General features: G+C 37.1%; 1 protein-coding gene across 8 annotated transcripts in view; it reads left to right on the plus strand.

Annotated features, from left to right (window-relative positions):
- Window positions 1-21,090, plus strand: part of N4BP2 (NEDD4 binding protein 2) — a 108,473-nt gene extending 87,383 nt beyond the window's left edge. For 7 of the 8 annotated variants that reach the window (XM_089911812.1, XM_089911813.1, XM_089911818.1 and 4 more), the window contains one exon: window positions 1,118-21,090. In XM_089911812.1, the coding sequence (XP_089767938.1) occupies window positions 1,118-1,163 (46 nt within the window). In that variant the 3' untranslated portion in view covers window positions 1,164-21,090. The remainder of the gene's footprint in view (window positions 1-1,117) is intronic. The other variant, XR_016393262.1, reaches the window with a different exon arrangement.
- Window positions 21,091-22,574: the final 1,484 nt, after the last annotated feature.

Raw genomic sequence — 22,574 nt, forward strand, 5'->3', positions numbered from 1 at the left:
CAGAACAATTTGTTAAAATAGTTAACTAAATTTAACCATCTGATTCTAGCCATAAATTCATGACTAGATTATGATATATAACATTCCTTTCTAGATTTATGATGTCCACTAAACCAGAAATGAAAGAAAAATGTTTGTTATTGAAGTAATCATTTGACAAAACTATTTCTATCATAAATTAAAAATCTAAAAGAAACTAAGTATGTTTGTGTTTTTTTGATAATGTATCATTCAAGGTAGTTAGATTATACATATCATAGTTTAAGGTTGCTGTTTAATTAATTCCTTTGAAAAGAAATAACATGTCTGTGGATTTTGGAAGGAGTTGGAGCTTCTGCTAAAATGTGGTTATAATTTGGATGTATTTAAACATTAGTGGAACTCTCCAGTCAGTTACGAATTTACACATCTTCATAAATTAAGTGCCATTATTGATCTTAGCTGACAAACATGAAATGTCCTTTTTCATTAAGTGGTTATGAGGACTCTAAGTACCCTCCTTCCCTTACTTCAGTTTCAATGAATGTAGCATATTTTGTTTATGTCATGTAATAAAATGTTGGCTATATTATAGAAAATGGTAGTGTTAATTCTGAGCATGAAAATAGATGACATTTTAGAGTTACTTTTACAAAAGGAGTAGTTAGACCACAACATTATCATGTTGGGATTGATGATCTGTTTTAGAGACTTGTGTTTCTTTAAATTTCACAGTGAGGGAGTTGAAAGCATTTCATGGCCTGATGAATCAGACTTACCTATTAGAGATTGCTTTGTACTGTTACAATGCATAGAAATAATGTAATGCAGACATCATCTTCTCCTTCATGCAGCGTGCTGTTGTTCATGAGGGTCAAATTCAGGCTTGAGAATTTTAAAAAATCTTAAATTGTCATACTTAATTAGGAATAACCCCCAGCCTTAGTCATGTATTTATTTTGACAATAGATTAAAAGGAACATAAGCATAGATATTAGTGCTGGATTTAACTTAAAGGAGAGTGTTTTGATAGTGAATATTATGTTTACCATAGGCACTTGAATTGATTACAAGATTATGCTTCTTAATCAGTTTGAAATTCTTATCTTTAAAATAACTCTTTTTTTCATTTCTGCAGGTTCTCTGAAATTAAACCAGGGTGCTTGAAAGTCATGCTAAAGTAAAATAAATGTCCTTGACTTAAAAGTGTGAAGGTTTGTAGGTTAAAATTAGTTTTATTTGCAGTAATTTAGTCAACTGTACTGTAAATGTGTGTTTTATTAGAAGTAATGTCCAGTTATAAAACAGAAAAACATTATGTTTTTCAAAATTCAAGAGAAGTTTAATTTTTTACTGAATCACATGCCAAATATGTAGTCTATTAAAAGTATTAAAGAGAATTTTTACTGATTACAAAATATCTAAGAAAATTATCAGCTGCAGTTTTAAAGATTGAAATGCTCTGATTCTTTCTCAGACAGAAAATGTAACCTTTATATTAATTGTTGTTTGACATTTAGTAAAGTCTTAAAGGCTTCTATGAGAGGTATTTAAAGTGCTTTGAGACCTGGTTCATAATACAAGCCCTTCAAAAGCTTGTATTTAAAAAAGAAGTACTGGGCTTCCCTGGTGGCGCAGTGGTTGAGAATCTGCCTGCCAGTGTGGGGGACACAGGTTTGAGCCCTGGTCTGGGAGGGTCCCACATGCCGCGGAGCGTCGGGGCCCGTGGGCCACAACTACTGAGCCTGCGCGTCTGGAGCCTGTGCTCCGCAACAGGAGAGGCCGTGATGGTGAGAGGCCCGCGCACCGCAATGAAGAGTGGCCCCCGCTTGCCGCAATTGGAGGAAGCCCTCGCACAGAAACGAAGACCCAACGCAGCCAAAGGTAAATAAATTAATTTAAAAAAAAAAAGTACTAGTACCAGTAGTAATGAAAGAAAGGAGATCTAACAAAAACACTTGAGTGCTTTTTGATTTCAAAACAATACAAAAAAAAATCATTTTGCTGTATCCTACAGGAAGGAAGACATGCTGTTGCACTTTCCTCTGCTTTGTATATGATCGTGATCTCTTACCTTTTGTTCCTTTGTTCTGTGTGTGTACATTTTCTAGGAGTAAAGTTGGAGTCTGAGATTATATTGCAGTTTTATACCTTCCACAGGCAGGCAAGTTTTCAGAGAAGGAGAAATGGTTAGATATCTACCAAGTGCTGCTGTCTTATAAAAACTGCTTCTAGTCTTACAGAACTGTCTGTGTAAGTGGTATTGAAGACAGTACTAAAGAGCTATATTTTATATTTGAGGCATGTAATTTCTAAACTACAGTAGGTCAAAATCCTATTAACTTAAATAGATATAGAAAACTTTTTTGATATAATCATAAAAGAAATTCTTACAATTTAAAAGTTTTTTACCTTTATTTTTAAAAAGAACCAACTTTCTGAAAGGAAACTTTCATTGACTTCTGTTTTTTGGTGAGCTAAAAAAGTCCTGTTAGTATGTCAGTTATAATTTCCTTTACACACAAGTTTAGTGTGGCGAAGTATAATTTTCCAATGTGAGACACTGGCTTAAATAAATTTGACTTTGGATATGAAGGATATTTTCAACATACGTAATTTTAGCAAACAATTGTATTGTTTTTTGATAAGCTTAAAAAAATAATTGGATCAGGAATGATACGATTGAGCTATTACTGAAAGAATCCTGAATTTCAGAATGGTTTCCCAAAAGAACATTTTAATGAAAATAAAATTCAAAAAATGTTTTTATATATCATGAAAGCATGCTTGTAAAAGAAGAGCCATATCATTGAATTTATTTCCACAAAAATAAAAATATATGTTTATTACTTAGAAATAGTGACTGGTATTGAAGTATTATTCACATTTGTTATGTTTGTGGTAATTTGTTAAAAAAAAGAAAAGAATGCCAACAGTTTGGCATTATGTTTTTTGTGATGTCTAGAAGAATTGTGTACATTAAAAATAAAGCAATTCCTTGCAGCAACTTATTACAAAACTACAACTGTTAATGAAATAAAATCTTTCTACATATAAATTGATATGATTTAAGAAATGTGAATAACAATACTAAAACCTAGAATTATTCTAGTGTGTGCAGCTGCATACTCATTTTCTGTGTTTTTATATTTCCTTACCCAGTTTTTAAAAAACATCACTTTTGAGCACTTCAGCTAGACTTATTTCAGTATTATTTATTATAATTATGATTGATGTGGGAGCAGTCAAACAGAACAAGAGGTGGGGTATTTTGTGGGCAGAAACCAAATGAAAGAACCTATGTTTTGTACTGTATCAACTCTAATTTTATGCTTTATTTGGTAAATCTAGGGTATTTCTTCTTAATCATCCATAAATATATAGGCAAATTTTGAGCATCATAAATGTTTTTATGAAGTTGTTTAGTACCAAACTGCCTCCTACCCCACTATGTAGCATAGTTTAACCAACACATAATTATGAAAGAAAATTTTATAATTGCCCCTTTCTTGTTTTGCCTGTTTCTAAATCCTGTATGCCAAAGGTAAACAGAGTTTGAGGATTATCAAATTTTTCTCTTTTGCCCATTTCTAAATCCTGTGTGTCAAAACTAATGATAATGTGGGGATTATCGAAGTTTTGATGTATATATTGGTATATTTGTGCTAATATATGACTTACTAGAATGGCTCTTTGCAAAGTTATTAACATTTTAAAAGTATAGGGCTTCCCTGGTGGCGCAGTGGTTGAGAGTCCGCCTGCCGATTCAGGGGACACGGGTTCGTGCCCCGGTCCGGGAAGATCCCACATGCCGCGGAGCGGCTGGGCCCGTGAGCCATGGCCGCTGAGCCTGCGCGTCCGGAGCCTGTGCTCCGCAACGGGAGAGGCCACAACAGCGAGAGGCCCGTGTACCGCAAAAAAAAAAAAAAAAAGTATAACACTTGTATAATTTGCAAGAGTTTAGTAACAGTTATATTCTTTCAATAGTCTCTTACCAGTATCTACCAGGGGAAAAAGAGAACTAATGTGGAAACCACAGGGAAAGTGGGGTTGGAATGAGGGGACTCTTAACAGTATTTCCAACTGTTCATTTCCTTCCTTCAACAGGAGAAATGGAAGCATGTTGTCTTACATTTATTGGCTGTTCATATATCTCTATATTGTTTTCAAGTTGAGGTTTCTTCAATTTATTAGTGTTTCAATACTACTTGCATTTCTAAGGCCTTTAAATATAGGACATATTGTATAGTAGAAATCCTGACTTTAAAGTGTCTTGTGTATTATAACACATTTTGAAAAGAAAAGCTAAATAATTCTGTTGGATTGTTTCCAATCCTTTATTTTGGTCTTTTTTCTTTTTAAATTCAAGTGTTTTGTATGCTTAGAAAAAGGACATGTATAAAAGTAAGATTGGTTATTTCTGAGCTGGAAATTGGAAACTTTGAAACTCAGGAAATTGCTCTGACAATGTTTTAACTGCTCTCAATTTAAGAAAATGACAAAATGTATAAAAAAGAAATAATGTGTGCTGTTTTTTTCCAAGTGCTTTTTCTGAGTGCTTTTCCATTGTGCAATTGAGGTGAAGTTTGATAATTTTTCTGTGTAGTGGTTAAATATTGCTTATTTTTATTTACATGGTAAAGAAGACAGATTTAAATGTTTGCGTGGCCAAAAAAAATTGTCATTTAAAAGGTGAAGTAAGTTTGTGTAGAATGTATGTTAATGGTGCTTATTTTTAAATTGTAATTCAAGTTTACAGTGTTACTTCATGTCTCTTTGCAGAATTTATTAGAGAAATAAGGCTAGAATACATCTACATCCCGAAGAGCTTTTTATAACTCCACATTACATGATGATGAATTTTATTATTTTCCTTAAAGTTGAGCAATTGAATTTTATGGTCCAAATGATGAACCCTGATTAACAAATGATTGAATTAACCATGAGACTTCTCATTAAAATATATTGCAGCTGTCAGTTGGAGAATATATTATAAAATTTTCAGATAGTATATAAGAAACAAAATACTTTTATTTGTACTATAAAGAAAATGTAATTTTGCTGTTAACTCTGTACTTTTTTATTGAAAATGTTTTATAACTTTGCTTTTAAAATTTCTTATGAAACCATTTGCAAATTATGTACTTAATTTAATAAAATACTTTAACCACTGTCTAGTGTGAGGATATCCTTCATTTGATGTGGTAGGGTTAGTGGTTTAAATATTAAAATATATGTGTATGTGTAACTTTGTAATTTCAAGGGAAAAGGGTCAAAAATTTTCATTTTTGTACCACACCTTTTATTCTAGTTTAAATTATTTTGCTATAGCAAATAGGGGTCTACTTTTGAACCAGGTAAATGGGTTAGCTAGGTTTATCTTTTCATAACCTTATATCTTTTGACTGATGTCAAAATTAAGAATTGCATCTCTAAAGGATTCAAGTAATACTTTAATTAATATTAAAGACCTTTGAGCTTTATTCATCTCCAAAGCAGAATAATTTACTCATTTAGCAAGGACTTAAAAATATTTATTCAACAAATATTTATTGAGCATTTGTTACTAGGGATACAAAGTGAGACAGACAGAGCTTCTATCCACAGGTATCTTACAGTCTCATCAACTATTTTGTGTATAGTGATTTATATGGTGGAACAATTTTCATATACATTATATTTTAAGACTCAAGAGAATTTTATTACATAGGTGTGTTACAAAAGCTTAGACTGATTTGCCTAGTTAGTGATGGAGGTAAGACTTCAACTTAGATTCTCTGACTCCTAGTATAGAGCAACAGCATTTGTCATAACAGTAAAAATAATTACTGAAAAAGAGATAATATCCTATTATCCCCAACTGAGAGAGATGTGGCTCCACAGTATATGTCTATGAAAGTCTGTTGTTTATAAATCTGCCTTCCTCCTTTATCCAGGGGAAGCTGGTATTATGGATTTTCCCAATGGCAAAGATAAAAGTTCATTTTTCTCTTAATTTAAAATTCAGAGAGATAGAGAGTCCAGGACTGATGGGCATGCTCTTTTCCACAGTTTTGGGGGATCTAGGATCCTTTTAGCTCACCACTCTACCATATCCAAGGTGTGGCTCTCATTTTCCTAAAGCAGTGTGGGTGGCTACAGCTCTGATCATCACATCTACATTCTGTTGGAGGGAAGACAAAGAAGGGAGCAACAGGCAAGTGCCATGATCTTTTATAGAAGAATTATGGAAGCTGCCACAGGACACTTCCACTTACATCTCATTGGCCAGAACTCAGTCATGTGGTCACATCTAGCTGCAAGAGAGGCTGGGAAATTGTCTTTATTTCAGACTGCCAAATATTCAGCTAAAATTTGGGCATTCTCTTAGAGGAAAGAGAATGTATATTAGGGGAATGAAGAGCAGTCTCTGCCACATCATTTTTGATTACTGAATGCAAGTAATGTGAAAATTAGTTCTTATATGTTTATTCAACAGATCTTTGTTGATGACTACTATGTGCTAGGAATAATAAAAAAGATATCACAGTTGTATGTATTTAAATTTAAATATTCAAATAGTAACCAACATGGCTGATGGAATGGGTTTTCAGTTGACAATTTAACTGCTAGTGGGATCACTTTTAATTTAATAACTCAGTTGTGGCAACTAGATTAAGTACATAAGTTATTTCTAGTGATACTGCTAAATATATTTGAATAGTGACTTCTGTGTTTTCTTAAACATTCATTAATCACATCCATGTGTACAAGCAGTACTTGGTACAAGTGATGTAAAGCTAAATAAACTGGGGTAGGGAGATGTAAACATGTAAATGTCCTAAGAACTAGAAGCTGTGTATAAAGAATTGTGGAAGCACTGTGGGGAACAAGTAATTCTTTTTGGAGGTGGTAAACTTGAACTTTGCTGTCTTGATTGAATTTTTAAGTGACTTTTTGTAGGGAAAAGATTAAATACTGCAAATTTATGGCTTTTGTACATGTATAACCATACAATTGTACCTTTCATAGGTTCTGGAGTGCTTCTCTGGGTAATCTCAGTTTAAATTTAATTTTGTGACTGGTGTAAGACAGTGGTCCAATTTCATTCTTTTGCATGTGACTATCCAGGTTTCCTAACACCATTTATTGAAGAGAGTATCTGTTTCCCCTTGAGTATTCTTGGCTCCCTTGTCAGATGTTAGTGGGTTTATTTCTGGGCTCTCTGTTGTGTTCCATTGGTCTATGTCTGTTTTGATGATTGCTATAGCTTTGTAGTGTAGTTTTAAATCAGGAAGTGTGATGCCTCCAGTTTTGTTCTTTCTCAAGATTGCTTTGGCTATTCAGGATCTTTTGTGGTTCCATACAAATTTTAGGATTGTTCTGTTTCTGTGAAAAATGCCACTGGAATTTTGATAGGGATTGCAATGAATCTATAGATGGTTTTGGGTAGTATGGACATTTTAATGTTAACTCTTCTGATCAATGAGCATGAGATAATTTTTCCACTTATTTGTGTCTTGTTTTCTGTCATCAACCTCTTACAGTTTTCAGTGTACATACCTTTCACTTCCTTGGTTACATTTATTCCTAAGTATTTTATTGTTTTTGATGCTATTGTAAATGGGGTTGTTTTCTTTATTTCTTTATCAGATAGTTCATTGTTAGTGTATAGAAACACAACTGCTTTTTGTATGTTGATTTTGTATCTTGCAGCTTTACTGAATTCGATTATTAGTTCTAACAGTTTTTGTTGGCGTGTTTAGGCTTTTCTGTATTAAGATTATATCATCTGCAAACAGACAGTTTAACCTCTTCCCTTCAGACTTGGTTGCCTTTTATTTCTTTTTCTTGAATAATTGCTCTAGCTAAGATTTCAGTACCGTGTTGAGTAGGAGTGGTAAGAGCAGGCACCATTGTCTTGTTCTTGATTGTAGAGGGAAGGCTTTCAGCCTTTCACCATTGAGCATGACGAGTCACCTTGGCTTCAGTTTTCAAAGTCTCACTGGGGAGCAGTGAGAAAAGACAATGGCCAGCAAACCTGGAGGCTAAGAGACACCCCATAAATATAGCACCTGAAGGGGCTTCACCCTTAGTGGGGATGAATCAGAAGTAATTTTTCCCTTCTCCTCCTTCCCACTGCCAAAAGACTGCAAGGACTCAGTCTTTTGGACTGCAAAAGACTCGGTTGCCTTGGCACTGAGCAGAGCAAGAGACCAAAAAAAAAAAAAAAAATCATAAAAACTTAAAACCACTACTGGCCCTCACAGATTAGCAGCCCAAAGTCACATGATGTAGGTAGTCCAAAAAACTTCAATGAAGTGCGTTTGAAGAGGTTCCAGCCCGATAATGCCACCATTAGCTGCCTGGCAGAGGCAAATGCACGTCTTCTCAGGGAGAATACACCGTCATCTTGGTGGATTAAAAAAAAAAGTCCCACAAGTTACTTCCAAGGAAAACAAGCAGTTTATAATAAAATAACCAAGCATACAAGGAACTAATTCACCAAGAGTGCCAACTAGTAGAAATAAGAGAGCAGAAACAGACATGTAAAAACTGTCTTCATTGGCAACAATAGATTAAAACATAATAAAAGATATATCCTATGTTCTTAATGACCATATATGCAGAAATCCTAACAAAATACTACAAAAACAAATCCAGTGATATATAAAAAAGATAATATATCGCAACTAAGAGGGTTTTACAAGGATATAATTTACCACAGTAACAGAAGGAGAGAAAAAAGGAAAAAAATCATGGTTAACTTGCTAGATATGGAAAAAGTATTTGATAAAATTCAACACCTATCATGGTAAAATACTTCAGATACTTAAGAATAGAATGGAATTACTTTAGTCTGATCAAGAGTATTTAAAAATCACAAATATATTTAAAGGTAAAATATGGAAATCTTGCCTCCTGAGATCAGGAAGCTAGATCTATATGAATTAAAATCAAAATGGATTCCTACCTAAACATATACATAGGTGGGCTCCAGAAGGACTAATGATTCAGTTGTGACCCGTGAAGCTATAAAATTGTGTCATCAATTTTAAGAATCACGATTTATTATTTCTGAAAATGGGATGAGCCTTACCATAGATTTTTTACAAATTGCCATTGGCCATTTTTTCCCACAGTTAAACATCTCTGATATCAGTATGCGTCTTCATATACTGCATCTGAGATTTCATTAAATATGAAAAATAGTTTTGGAAAACATCTTTGTCACGTAGGGACGGGGAGGAATTTAAAACACCCAGAAACAAAAGCCATAAGGCAAAACTGTGATGCATTTGATAACAAAATTAAGGTTTTCTGCCCAATGAAGAACATGAGTGACAATAGAAAATATTTGCAATGTCTGAGGGACAAGGAACTAGTTTCTAAATATAGAGGAACTCTGGTAAAAATAAATCTAACAGGAAAATGGTCAAAGAATATGGTAAGGCCGTTTACAGAAGGAGAGACTAAAAGCCAGCAAGCCAATAAACAGATGCTCAAGTTTATTCCTAATAAGAGAAATACAATTAAAATAAAAATGAGGTATTCTCTCACACTTATTAGTCTGGCAAAATGGAAACCTGGACAATGCTACATGTTACTCTCATGCACTACTGGTGAGAGACCTGGAGAGCATTCTGGTAGTGCTTAGTTGAGTTAAAATGTTTATATATCCTTTGGCACAGCAGTTGTACTGCTGGGGGGTGTATCCCTAAGGAATTTCTACACAAGTTCACAAGGACGCAGGAAATTGGAGGTAATTTAGGTCTTCATTACTGGGAGAATGTGAAGGTGGTGGATAATACACTATTGAGTACTGTGAAGGAGTTAGAATGGGCAATGATGTACACATAGCAATGTGGATAAATCTTAAAAACAGTGCTATGTGGGAAAAAAAGATATATAGCACAATACTATTTGTAAATTAAAAATACACACAAAAATGCATGTTTTACAACAGATAACAATGATACACATGCAAATACAAAGTTTGCCTGGGGGTGAGGAAAGGATATGGAAATGAGGAAGGCAGCAAAAAAGGAATAAATCAATAAAATGTAGGGGCCTTACACAGAACAAAGGTGATAGTTGCCATGAACTAGGCAGAATGACTAACTCAACCCTCAGCTATGAAATCCACTAAATAAATAACTTGGTGGGCCGGGTGTTGGGGGGAGGCCAAAGTCTGCTTGTTTCTAGAAACTGATGCTTAGACATGCTTTAGTTTGGTTTGGGTCATCTATGCCCAACTTCTGCTAATGCTAAAACTGCATGGTAGAGCCAATGGTTACAGTAACTGAGATCTTTTTCTGAAAAAATACCTGGAATTGTTCTTGTTCTGTTAACTGAACCCTGACTAATAATACAATGAGGTTGCTAAAATTGCTTAGCCATGTTAGTAAAATGAAGTAAAGAAGAGGTTATCCAGGATCTTAAGCTATTTAAATCTTATTGGAAACGGCAAGCTTCCCAGAAACAATGTAGACAGTAAATAGTGTATCTCTTGGGAGACCTGTGCTTGGCTGTAGCAGTCAGAAATGAAAACAGATTTTTTTGGTAGTTAGACACATGTTGTAATTTTGAGCAAACAGTTCCAGAAGCCATTATCCAAATGCCCTTTGGGAGGTTTCCCACTATCAGCTTTATATAAGCTAAAATCAACAGTCCAGGAAGCTCAGACTTACAGTTTATCAAGAGAAAAGGAAGGCACATTTTACCTGGGCTGTCATAATAAGCTAATGAATTGGCTTCTCTTTAGGTGGATCTTGGTAATACTACCTCTTTGGAGTACAGTGAATTAAAAAATCAATTGGATAATATTGTTAGGAAAGATTTCCTGCCTTTAATGGGGTCAGGTTGTTTATCCCCATTAACTGTATAGTTGTGGTCCCATCTGATTGAATGCAGAATATTATGTTTTTGTTTTGGGTTTTTTTGGTGGCTTCTACTATCCCAGAAAGGTATCTAATACATAGAATGAACCAGTTGCTCAAAAATCAGTGGAAATCACCTTATATTGTCAAAAACAAAACCAAATTCAACTTAAATCTGACCAAGCCTATAGATCCAACATGCAATTTATAGGAATTACAGAAGACAGAGGAATATATTAACACCGTGGGATGCAATCATCAAAATACAGACTGTGGGAAACTCTAACAACACAGTTTCTTCAAAAATTACAAAGAGAAGAAAAAAAAAAGGGAAAGGGAACCTATAAACTGAGATTTAAGAGGCATATTAGCCATTGCAATTTGTAGTCCTTATTTGGGTGCTGGTTCAGAAAAAAAACTATGAAAAATTTTATGACAATAACAAGACAATTGGCAATGTGAAGATTGATAGGTTACTTAATTATATTAAAGAACTTTTTTGTCTTCTTTTAGGGATGATGATACTGTGGTTGCATTAGGAAAACCCAGTCGTGCTTCCTGTGTGTTTCTTTTCTGTGTGTCTCCTTTACTATTCACACAGAACACTTCACTTCTGGTCACCAAGTGTGTAGTTTTCGCCCACACCAAGCAATTGTCTGTGACACCAGTGGGTGTTCTACAATTCAACTCAATTTGACACTATCTACCCAGAGATAGCATCAGATTCCACAGGTTAAGGGCTCAGTCTCACAAGACTTACCTGCGCCCCCCCCACTTCAGATGATAATCACAAGTAGTAGGTCCCCAGGTTACCCACAACTTTTTTTAAAAAATAAATTTATTTATTTATATTTGGCTGTGTTGGGTCCTCGTTGTGTGCGGGCTTTCTCTAGTTGCGGCAAGCGGGGGCTGCTGTTTGTTGCAGTGCACAGGCTTCTCATTGCGGTGGCTTCTCTTGTTGCGGAGCACGGGCTCTAGGTGTGTGGGCTCAGTAGTTGTGGCTCGTGGGCTCTAGAGCGCAGGCTCAGTAGTTGTGGTGCACGGACTTAGCTGCTCCGTGGCATGTGGGATCTTCCCAGACCAGGACTCAAACCCGTGTCCCCTGCATTGGCAAGTGGATTCTTAACCAGTGTGCCACCAGGGAAGCCCCTACCCACACTTCTGTCTGACCTGGCTACATATTGGAGATTCTCATGACCCTCTCCTCAATTTCAATTAATTTGCTGGAGTGGCTCACTGAACTCAGTGGCTCACTGAAACACTTCCTTATGTTTACTAGGTTATTAAAGAACATGATAAAGGATACAGATGAACAACCATATGAAGAAATACATAGGGCAAGGTCTGGGAGGGTCCTGAGCTCAGGAACTTCTGTCCCTGTGGAGTTGGGGTGTATTACCCTTCTGGTGTGAAGGTGTTCACCCACCTGGAAGCTCTCTGAGCCCCATTGTATTGGGGTTTTATGGAGGCTTCCTCACATGGGCATGATGAATTTTTTTATTTTTATTTTTTTCTTTATTTTTGGCTGTGTTGGGCCTTCATTGCCGCACACGGGCTTTCTCTGGTTGCAGCAAGCGGGGTCTACTCTGTTGCGGTGCGCAGGCTTCTCACTGTGGTGGCTTCTCTTGTTGCGGAGCACGGCCTCTAGGTGCATGGGCTTCAGTAGTTGCAGCACGCAGGCTCAGTAGTTGTGGCACATGGCCCTAGAGCAGCCTTAGAGTGTGCAGGCTTCAGTAGTTGCAGCACACAGGCTCAGTAGTTGTGGCACATGGGCTCTAGAGCACAGGCTCAATAGTTGTGGCGCACAGGCTCAGTTCCTTTGTGGCATGTGGGATCTTTCCAGACCAGGGATCGAACCCATGTCCCCTGCATTGGCAGGCAGATTCCCAGCCACTGCGCCACCAGGGAAGTCCCTGGGCATGATAAATTTAAAACTCTGTTTCCATCCCCTCTCTCCTCTCTGGAGGATAAGGGATGGGACCGAAAATTCCAAGCTTCTAATCATGACTTGGTCTTTCTGAGGACCATCCCCCATCCAGGAGGCTACCCAGAGTCCCCTCAGTAGAATAAAAGATTCTCCTAGTGCTCTTATCACTTAGGAATTTATAGAGGTTTTAGGAGCCCTGTGTCAGGGACAGGGTCAAAGACAAATATTAGAATAAGAGATGCCCCTTATGTTCTTATCACTTAGGAAATTACAAGGGTTTCAAGAGCTCTGTGCCAGGAACCAGGGGCAAAGACCAATATATATTTTCTAATCTCACAGTGGTTGTATTTTTTAAAAGAATCTTTGCTTTTTGAAAAAATGATACATATTTACATAAAATGATAATGATGTCTGGGATTTTCTTGAAAATAAGATGAATTGGGTGGGGGTACTTATGAAATAAGATTGGCCTAAGTTGGTAAATGTTCAAGCTGGGGATTCATTATTCTATAATGCCTATTTTTGAAAGTATTTAAAACTCTATAATAAAAAATATAATTTAAAAAGTTGGTAGAAGAGCTGAAAAAGTGGATTCTAGACTTGGCTATGCGAATGACTTCCAGAATACAGCAGAATTAACCTGCCATAGTAGCTGCCACCTCTGTCATTATTAAAAGATGGGCAATCAGGAGGCCACTACGACTTACTCTCAACATACCCAGAGCTTGTGACTAGACACTAGAAAAATATTGCCGAAAACCCCGGCATCTCCATAACCTGACTTTTTAGCAGAATGAGCAATAGCAGTAGATAGATGGCCTCCAACTTATTTCCGCCTCCCAAATCTCATAAGAGTATATCTAACTGGTGGAAATTATTTTATACCCAGATTTTTACCTGCAAGAGGAGTCTAGGAAATGTAGTTTTAAACTTTCCAGCCTCTACAATACAAAAAGTCTCATTAGAAGAAAGTGGAGCTGGAGGATGAATTATCAAATGTCCATATTTACAACACTTATGGTACTTGTCAAATCAGGCACTAGAAATAAACTAGGTTGATGAATTTATCACAAAAGCCTTGCATGTCAACTAAGGTATGTGGAGGTATGCCAGGGGTTACCACAAGCCCAGGATAAACTTAGCATGTCTTTCAGAAGCATTAATTTTATTCAATTGCAAATAATCCACATTATTATTTAATGTACCTTATTTGTACATTAAAACAAAAATGGATAAATTGTGGAGAAGAATGGAAAACTGCCTTAATTTTAAAAATATAACAGTAGGGTTCAGACGCAAGAGGGAGGAGATATGGGGATATATGTATATGTATAGCTGATTCACTTTGTTATAAAGCAGAAACTAACACACCATTGTAGAGCAATTATACTCTGATAAAGATGCTAAAAAAAAAAAAGTAGGGTTCAAAGAGATTAATCTTTAGGCTATTTACTTGGACTCTCCCCAGAGTAGTCTCTCAGACTTCAGCATACACAATAATCATCCACAAAATGCTCAGTTAAAATACAGATTTTTGCATTCCTTCAGATCTCCTGAAACAATTTCAGGAGGTTGGGCTCTGAATTTTAAATAAATACCCCCAGATGATTCTAATGCAGGTGGGCCACACCTTAAGAAATGCTACCCTAGTATGATAGGCCCCCATGAACACTTTATCCTTTCCTTACTCAAGGTAGTGTTTCTTGGCTTCTACCCCAATCCTGGTTTGCAGGTTCTCAACCATAATTAACTCTGCAATGGGACACAGAAAGAAATATGTACTCTTTTAAGTTTACATGCAGTAACTTATTTAATTCTCATAACAATCCAGTGAGGGAAGTTGAAGAACAAAGAGGTTAAGTGACCTGAAGTTTACACAGACAAGAGGTGATGGGACCAAGGTTCAAACTAAGGCACTCAGGTTCCAAAGCCTGTGCATTTAACTATGATATCTGTTACCTCCAAGCAATGGTCTAAGAAGCTCAGACTTCAAATTTATCAAGGAGAAAACCAAGATACATTTTACTTGCACTGTCATAGTAAGCTAATGAACCTCCCTGCCCTCCCTGGCAGTCTCCTCAGAGCCCACCAGGCTTCACTAACAGTCCCGTCAAGGCCCTTTAAGTTTTCACTAATTTTCTCCTCAAGGTTCTTCCAGCTTCTTCCAAATGCCAACTTCCAAAGCTACTCTCACATTTTAGGTTTTTGTTATAGCAGAACCCCCTTTTGGTACCAAAATCTCCATTAGTTATCTATTGCTGTCTAAGAAATTATTCCAAGACTTAGTGGCTTAAAACAACAATAAATATTTATTATTCTTAGAGTTTCCCAGGATTCTGGGAGTGGTCTACCTGGGGAATTCTAAGTTGGAGTCTTTCAGGAGGTTGTAGCCAACATGTCTATTGGGATGTCGGTCATTTGAAGGCTTGACTGGGGCTTGGGAATCCACTTCCAAGGTGGTGGCTCATTCATATGTATTGTAAGTTGGTGCTGGTTGTTGGTGAGAATCCCCAATTTCTCCCTATGCGAGCTTCTCCACAGGCTGCTTGAGTGTCCTTCGAACATGGCAGCTCTCCCCAGAGTGAGCAGTCCATGTGAGCAAAACAGAAGCTGCAATATCTTTTATGACCTAGTATTGGAAGTCTCACACCATTATTTTTTTCTTTTCCATTATGGTTTATTACAGGATATTGAATATATTTCCCTGTGCTATACAATAGGACCTTGTTTTTTATCCATTCTATATATAATAGTTTGCATCTGCTTGTCCCAAAATCCGAATCCAACCCTCCCCCAGCCCCCGCCTTGGCAACCACAGGTCTGATCTCTATGTCTGTGAGTTTCACACCGTTATTTTTGCCAAATTCTATTTGTTAGAAACAAGTCACTAAGAACAGTCTACATTCATAGGTAGGGGAATAAGCTCTACTTTTTGAAGGAAAGAATGTCAAAGAATTGGTGGACATTTTTTTAAATTAATTAATTTATTTTTGGCTGTGTTGGGTCTTTGTTTCTGTGCGAGGGCTTTCTCTAGTTGCGGCATGCGGGGGCCACTCTTCATCGCGATGTGCGGGCCTCTCACTATCGTGGCCTCTCTTGTTGCGGAGCGCAGACTCCAGACGCGCAGGCTCAGTAGTTGTGGCTCACGGGCCTAGTTGCTCCGCGGCATGTGGGATCTTCCCAGACCAGGGCTCGAACCCGTGTCCCCTGCATTGGCAGGCAGATTCTCAACCACTGCGCCACCAGGGAAGCCCGTGGACATCTTTAAAGCACATCATGTCTACCATGTGCCAGGCACTGCTAGGTACTTTGCAAATGTATCCAACATAATCTTTATAACCACCCTCAGGGTAGGTATCATTACCCACATGGCAGAGGTTGTCAGCCTACCCAACAGCTATTCTTCTTTCTCATTATCCCAACTCTTTTTGTTCAGGTATCTGGTGGCAATGTGCTCAGGAAAGATTGACCCCTCTCTAGCCCCAGAGGGTGAATTATGATTGGTTGAAAAGGCAGTCATAGCACTCCCATTTCCCTTTGTCAGTGACTGGTTAGAGGGTGGATATATGACCAAGCCAAAGGGACTGGAGGATTGTGCTAGGAGGGTTCTAGGAAAGGTTTTCCTCACTAATACAGAAAGGCACATGGGAGGAAGTGCGCTCTTCTTCAGCAAGACTTTGTGTCTATTTGTGATGCCTGGAATTGCAGTCTCCAATGTCGTAACCATGAAGAGACACATCCAAGGCCCAACTCCACGAAATAAGGATTGTAGAGCATAAAGGAAAGAAGCTTTTTTCTTGATGACATCAATGAGCCACTGAATCAACCCTGGAACCAATTTTAACCACCTTGTTATGGGAGACAACGTAGGTTGGCTGGGTTTTCTGTTACAGCTGAAAGCATCCTAATGGACATACACCATTTCACAGATTAGAAAAAGATGTTCAGAGAGGTTATGTCACTTGCCCCAACTTTCCCAGCTAATAAATAGCAAAATCATGTTTCAGATTGAGATTTGTATATCTTAAAAACTTGGTATTTGTGTATTGTATCAAGTGATTTTTCTCCAGCAGTTCTTAGGAGTCAGAGAGGAGAAACAGAGACATCAGTTGGGTTAAGTAGAATCAGTGGTTGGCAAACAGGTATGGTAGGTGGTCAATGTGGGAAGGAAGGGAGAAGGATGTTATATATGTAAAGGGTGTTATATATGTAAAGTTGAAATGGCTGACTGGGAGATACATACTAGGTAAGGAGTCAAGTGGCACCCAGAGGGGGCTGGTAGACTGGGGAAATGGAGATGAATAGTGAAGAGAAAGAACAGACTCAGAGCATGTGAGGGAAAGTGGAAGGAGGTTGTAGATAGGGAGAGAATTTCAGAGTACAAGATGTTAGGGATGTGAATATTTGTTCCCAGCAGAGTTTGATTTGTGGCTGAGAATGGAGATGATGGTTGTGAGAGTGGAGAAGGTCACAGAGCTGATATCAAATTTCTGGATCATCCGTTTAATGTACATATTGCCCAGGAAGGTGACAGGCAATGGAGTCTCGAGGAAGATAGATTGAAAGCCAGTCTGCTGAAAATATGGATGGATTAAAAAATGTTTTCTTTATTTGCATGGTCCCCATCCTTCACACTGATAGGATGTGACTCAACACAGCCCATGTTGAGGAAAGATTTATAAGGATTATTCTGCTTTTATCTGCTGTTTTGCACCAAGTAGAGAGATGAGATGGATGGGGTCATTGGGAGGAGCTGAGAGGATTGTGGGAAATGAACAGTTTCTCAGTTCTTTCTGAAATAATTCTTTGCAGTGGGATTTCACTGTTATGTTAGAAGTGACTCTTCCCTGTTCATTTATCCATCTGAATATATGAAAACCAATGAAATATACTTTAAAAATCACCTACTTTTTGAATTATCTCAGTTTCCCTGTGGGTATAAACAACGGGGAATATTTTTTTAAACATACTTGTCTGAGTACATTTATTTTTATTTTATTTATTTATTTATTTTTTGGCTGCATTGGGTCTTCGTTGCTGCGTGCGGGATTTCTCTAGTTGTGGCAAGTGGGGGTTACTTGTCATTGCAGTTCACGGGCTTCTCTTGTTTTGGAGCATGGGCTCTAGGTGCGTGGGCTTCAGTAGTTGTGGCACATGGGCTCAGTAGTTGTGGCTTGCGGGCTCTAGAGCGCAGGCTCAGTAGTTGTGGCGCACGGGCTTAGTTCCGCAGCATGTGGGGTCTTCCTGGACCAGGGATCGAACCCATGTCCTCTGCATTGGCAAGTGGATTCTTAACCACTGCACCACTACGGAAGTCCACGATGGAGAATTAATGGCACTCTCTTGAATCTCTTTGTTAAGACTCAGAAGCAGGGGGAGCTGTATAGTAAGAAGTTCTCACTGTCTTTTTAAGGTCTGGGCTAAGTTTTTCTTTTCATTGTTCTGTCTTAGGTAAAATTAATTTCTTCCTTTTAAAAATAATGTCTGGCATGTGGTTACTTAGGAATCTGTTTTTAAAGGACCTTATTAATTTTTTATTACACTCGTGAAATGAAATCATTCTAGAATTTCTGAATATACTTTCTTCCTTGGCCCTCATATTTCTTGGTTCCTGTCCTTGGAGTCATGTTAACAGTTTTAGGTCATATGCCTGTGATTTCACCATAAACTAACTCAGATCTTTTTAGAAAGCAGGCAGGATATAAATAAATACATCTATGTGTTTAAGGGAAAAAGAAGCAAGGTGCAAAAGAGAAAAAGAAGCAGGGTGCAAAAGGGTACTTATGTGTTTGAGGGAAAAAGAAGCAAGGTGCAAAAGGGTACTTACAGTATGATCCCATTTGTGTTTTTTGAAAAAGATTTATATAGATAAATCCACTTATATACTATACATCTCTTTCTGTGTACACACACATGAATGCAAACCCACAAATAGAGTGAACAGAATAGATCCTGGGTCTTTAATGACTCAGCCTCAGAGCGTATCGTGTTCAGAAGATAGTAAAAGTAATTCTAATCTTTATTTGTATTTCTCAAAGAACTTACAAGAAGCACTAGTATTTTATATAACTTGTGTTATGTAACTTGTATGAACACCTCTTTAAGTCTGCATTCCCACATAGTCTTTCTGTCTCCCACTCTCTCATATCCTGTAGATAACCGGAAGCCTCTACCCCATAGTTCTTACTCTCCCTTTCACCAAAACCCTCCCTGATATCTTTGCCAGTGCTAGGCCTCATCTATTACCCCTCCTTTCTTTCCTTTTCCTTTTTTTCTCCACATGGTGAATAGGCCTGGACCTTTATTTCTTTCTTTCTTTATTTGGTTGCACCAGGCCTTAGTTGCGGCAGACAGGCTCCTTAGTTGCAGCTTGCAGGCTCCTTAGTGGCGGCTCACCGGCTCCTTAGTTGTGGCATGCGAACTCTTAGTTGCAGCATGCACGTGGGATCTAGTTCACTGACCAGGGATCAAACCCGGGACCCCGCATTGGGAGCGCAGAGTCTTAATCACTGGACCACCAGGGAAGTCCCGATACATATTTTAAAATACAATGAAAATGTCATACTTGATAGAGTGAATTATCTAGTGTGTAACTTATATATATATTATTATATTTCACTTTAGGCTGCTTTACCAAATGTTATACTTAGATAATTTAGCTGATATCTATGATGATCCAATATTATCAGGAAAAGCATTAATATACCTTTTTAAGCTCTCAAATGGATACTTTCACAGCTAGGAGAAGAGGGGGAGGGCAGATCCTGGAGATCTAATATGTAAGTGAATTACAAGGGAAAAGCCAAATTTAATAGATGCAAAATTTCCTGAGCTGAATGAAGACTTGAATTTGCAGGCACACCAAGTTCTAGACAGGATTGATGAGAAAAGGCACGCACTTAAACGTATTCTGACAGAATTCCTGAATCTCAATGTTGAACAGAAAAACCTTATAAATTTCTAGACAGAAATAAGGAATTATTTACAAATGGAAAAGAATCAGACTGGCATCAGACAGTGGAATAATGTCTACATCTTTCGAGAGAAAAAAGATGTAACCCTAGAGGTCTCTTTCCAACCTAGCATTATCCACCTGCCAGGGTGAAAGGGATGCAGAAATGTAAGGATACCAAGAATATATCACTCATATGCCCCATCCAAGGAAACTATAAAAAAAGGACTCTAACAACAAGTTAATGAGAATAGAGATCTCAAGAAAGGAGAAGGTGAAGTAGAAAGGAAAAAATGGTGAGTGAACAGTGAGCTTTGTAGTAAACATGGATAATGATGGATTGGATGGGAATGTGTACTGCATATGTTCAATAAATAGCCTTCAGATAAATGAGACTCACCTAATGAGAGCCTGGAAGTAAAAGTCGTAAAATTTCTCAGCAGAACCCAAGAGGTGGGGTTGGGGGAAGGGAAGTGAAAATTAAAAGCATTCTAAAAGTATTATTTTATTGAGATGGAGGGAAAGTATCAAGAAATAGACTAATGTGGTGGAGAAATAGTATCTTTTCAAAGACTAGTAATAAAATATGCATTTGGTGATGCACATTAAAAAAAGAAGATAACCACTAGTGGAATGGGAAAGAATAATATCATTTTGAAATTAGTAAGGGGAAAAGGGGATAAATTATAACTTGGTTATACTAGTAAACATAAAGGAAAAAGGGAAATTAATGAAGTAAATTCAATAGAAAGCATAAGCAAGAGAGAAGAAATAAATCAAGAATATTAGTGATTATATTAAATGCAAATGAGCTCAATATTCCTATCAAAAGACAGAGACTGTCATATTAGATTAAAAACAAACCCAGCAGGCTTCCCTGGTGGCGCAGTGGTTGGGAGTCCGCCTGCCGATGCAGGGGACACGGGTTCGTGCCCCGGTCCGGGAAGATCCCACATGCCGCAGAGTGGCTGGGCCCGTGAGCCATGGCCGCTGGGCCTACACGTCCGGAGCCTGTGCTCCACAACGGAAGAGGCCACAACAGTGAGAGGCCCGTGTACCACAAAAAAACCCCCAACAAACCCAGCTATATGTTTTGTACAAGAAGCACACTTTATGTAATAAAGAATTATTTTAAAATAAAGAGATTGGAAAAGCACATAATGCAAATAAACTAAAACTAGGAGAGGAAATATTAATATCAGACAAAGTGATAGTGAACAGGAAGAAGAACATTGCCTATAAAAGAGGTAACATATGAAGATATGCATCAAACAATACAATAGCTAAATATTGTAAGGACGTATTTGTATGGACAACTAAATATATGTAAGGACAACTGCATTAAAATAAAATTAGAGTCGTTTTTTATTATACCTTTTTCAGAACTAGACAGATCTAGTAGATCAAAATATTAAGAAAGACCATACAAAGACTAATATAATCAACATATATACATTATTAAATATGTACAGTATCTTACATTCTTCAGAGAATAATATATATTTCCAAATGGCCATTGACTATATATGAAAAGTGGCCATAAACTTTGCCACACACACACACACACAAAGAAAACCAATAAGAAAATTTTAAAGTAGAGATTTTTACAGGTCACATTATCTGATTAAATTAGAAGTTAATTAAATTTTTAAAAGATAATTTAATCAATTATTTGAAATTTAATACTGCCATCCTGTGATCATTTCACAATATACAGGTCAAATCATTGTGTTGTACCCCTGAAACTAATGTAATGTTGTATGCCAATTATACCTCAATAAAAAATGTTAAAACAGAAAAAATTCCATCCAGAAAAAAAAAGACTACCCTCCTAAATAATCTTTGCATCAAATTAGAAACTAAAATTGAAATTGTAAACTCTCTAAAGTGAGAAAGGAAAATCCAACAAAACCAAGTCTACAAGACCCAATGAAAGCTGTATGCAAAGATTAGAAATACAAGAACTCAATATTCATCTTAAAAAATTAGAAAAAAACCAAGAAGACAGTACAAGAGGGAATTAATAAAAAGAAAGACTTAATCTGATGAAATGTGGAAAATAGTAGAAAAGAAAAATAAATTAAAAGCACTCCTCCCTCACCTCCCACCCAAAGATAAACCCCTTAAGAAACAGAGGGTAAAAAAAAAAAAAAACAAAAACAAAAACCTAGTAAAACTAAAATACACATTTAACTTAGCAATTCTACTCAATAATTCTCATGGAAATAAGAACATAAATCTCAAGATATATTACATATTCAAGGATATTTATTTAGTAATGTTCATAGTGACCAAAACTGAAAACAAAGTGCCCTTGCAAAGGTAATGCTTGAATAAGCTGTGTTATAGCCATGCTGTAGAAACATATACAGCCATAGAAAAGATGATTTAATCCTCTTCCAGTTATCCATTGCTATGTAACAAAGTTCCGCAAAACTCTTACTGATGTAAAACAACAATTTTATTATGCTCATGGATTCGGTGGGATTTGGACAAGGCACAGCAGAGATTACAAGCACAATTGAGATGGTTTGTTCTCTGTGGTGTCTGAGGCCTCATACAGAAGACAAGAAAGCTGAGGGTGACTTGATGGAAGGGATCTGGAATTTTGTGAAGGCTCATTCACTCACACGTTTGGCAGTTTGGCTGTTGACTGAGACTTCAGCTAGAACTGTCTGTGAGAATTTCTACACATGGGCTCCGTGTGTAGCCTGGTTCCTTCACAACATGGTGCTGATTAAGAGAGAGAAAGACAGGGAAACAGGGAGACAGGGAGAGAAAGAAAAAGAAGAAGAAAGAGAAATGGGTGGAAGATGTGTCATGTTTTCTAACCTAGTCTTAGAAGTCACACAGCATC

The sequence above is a fragment of the Delphinapterus leucas genome, chromosome 5 (genome assembly GCF_059928025.1).
Source record: "Delphinapterus leucas isolate spDelLeu-1000000601 "Yukka" chromosome 5, BTC_Dleu_Yukka2, whole genome shotgun sequence".
Classification (NCBI taxonomy): Eukaryota; Metazoa; Chordata; class Mammalia; order Artiodactyla; family Monodontidae; genus Delphinapterus; species Delphinapterus leucas.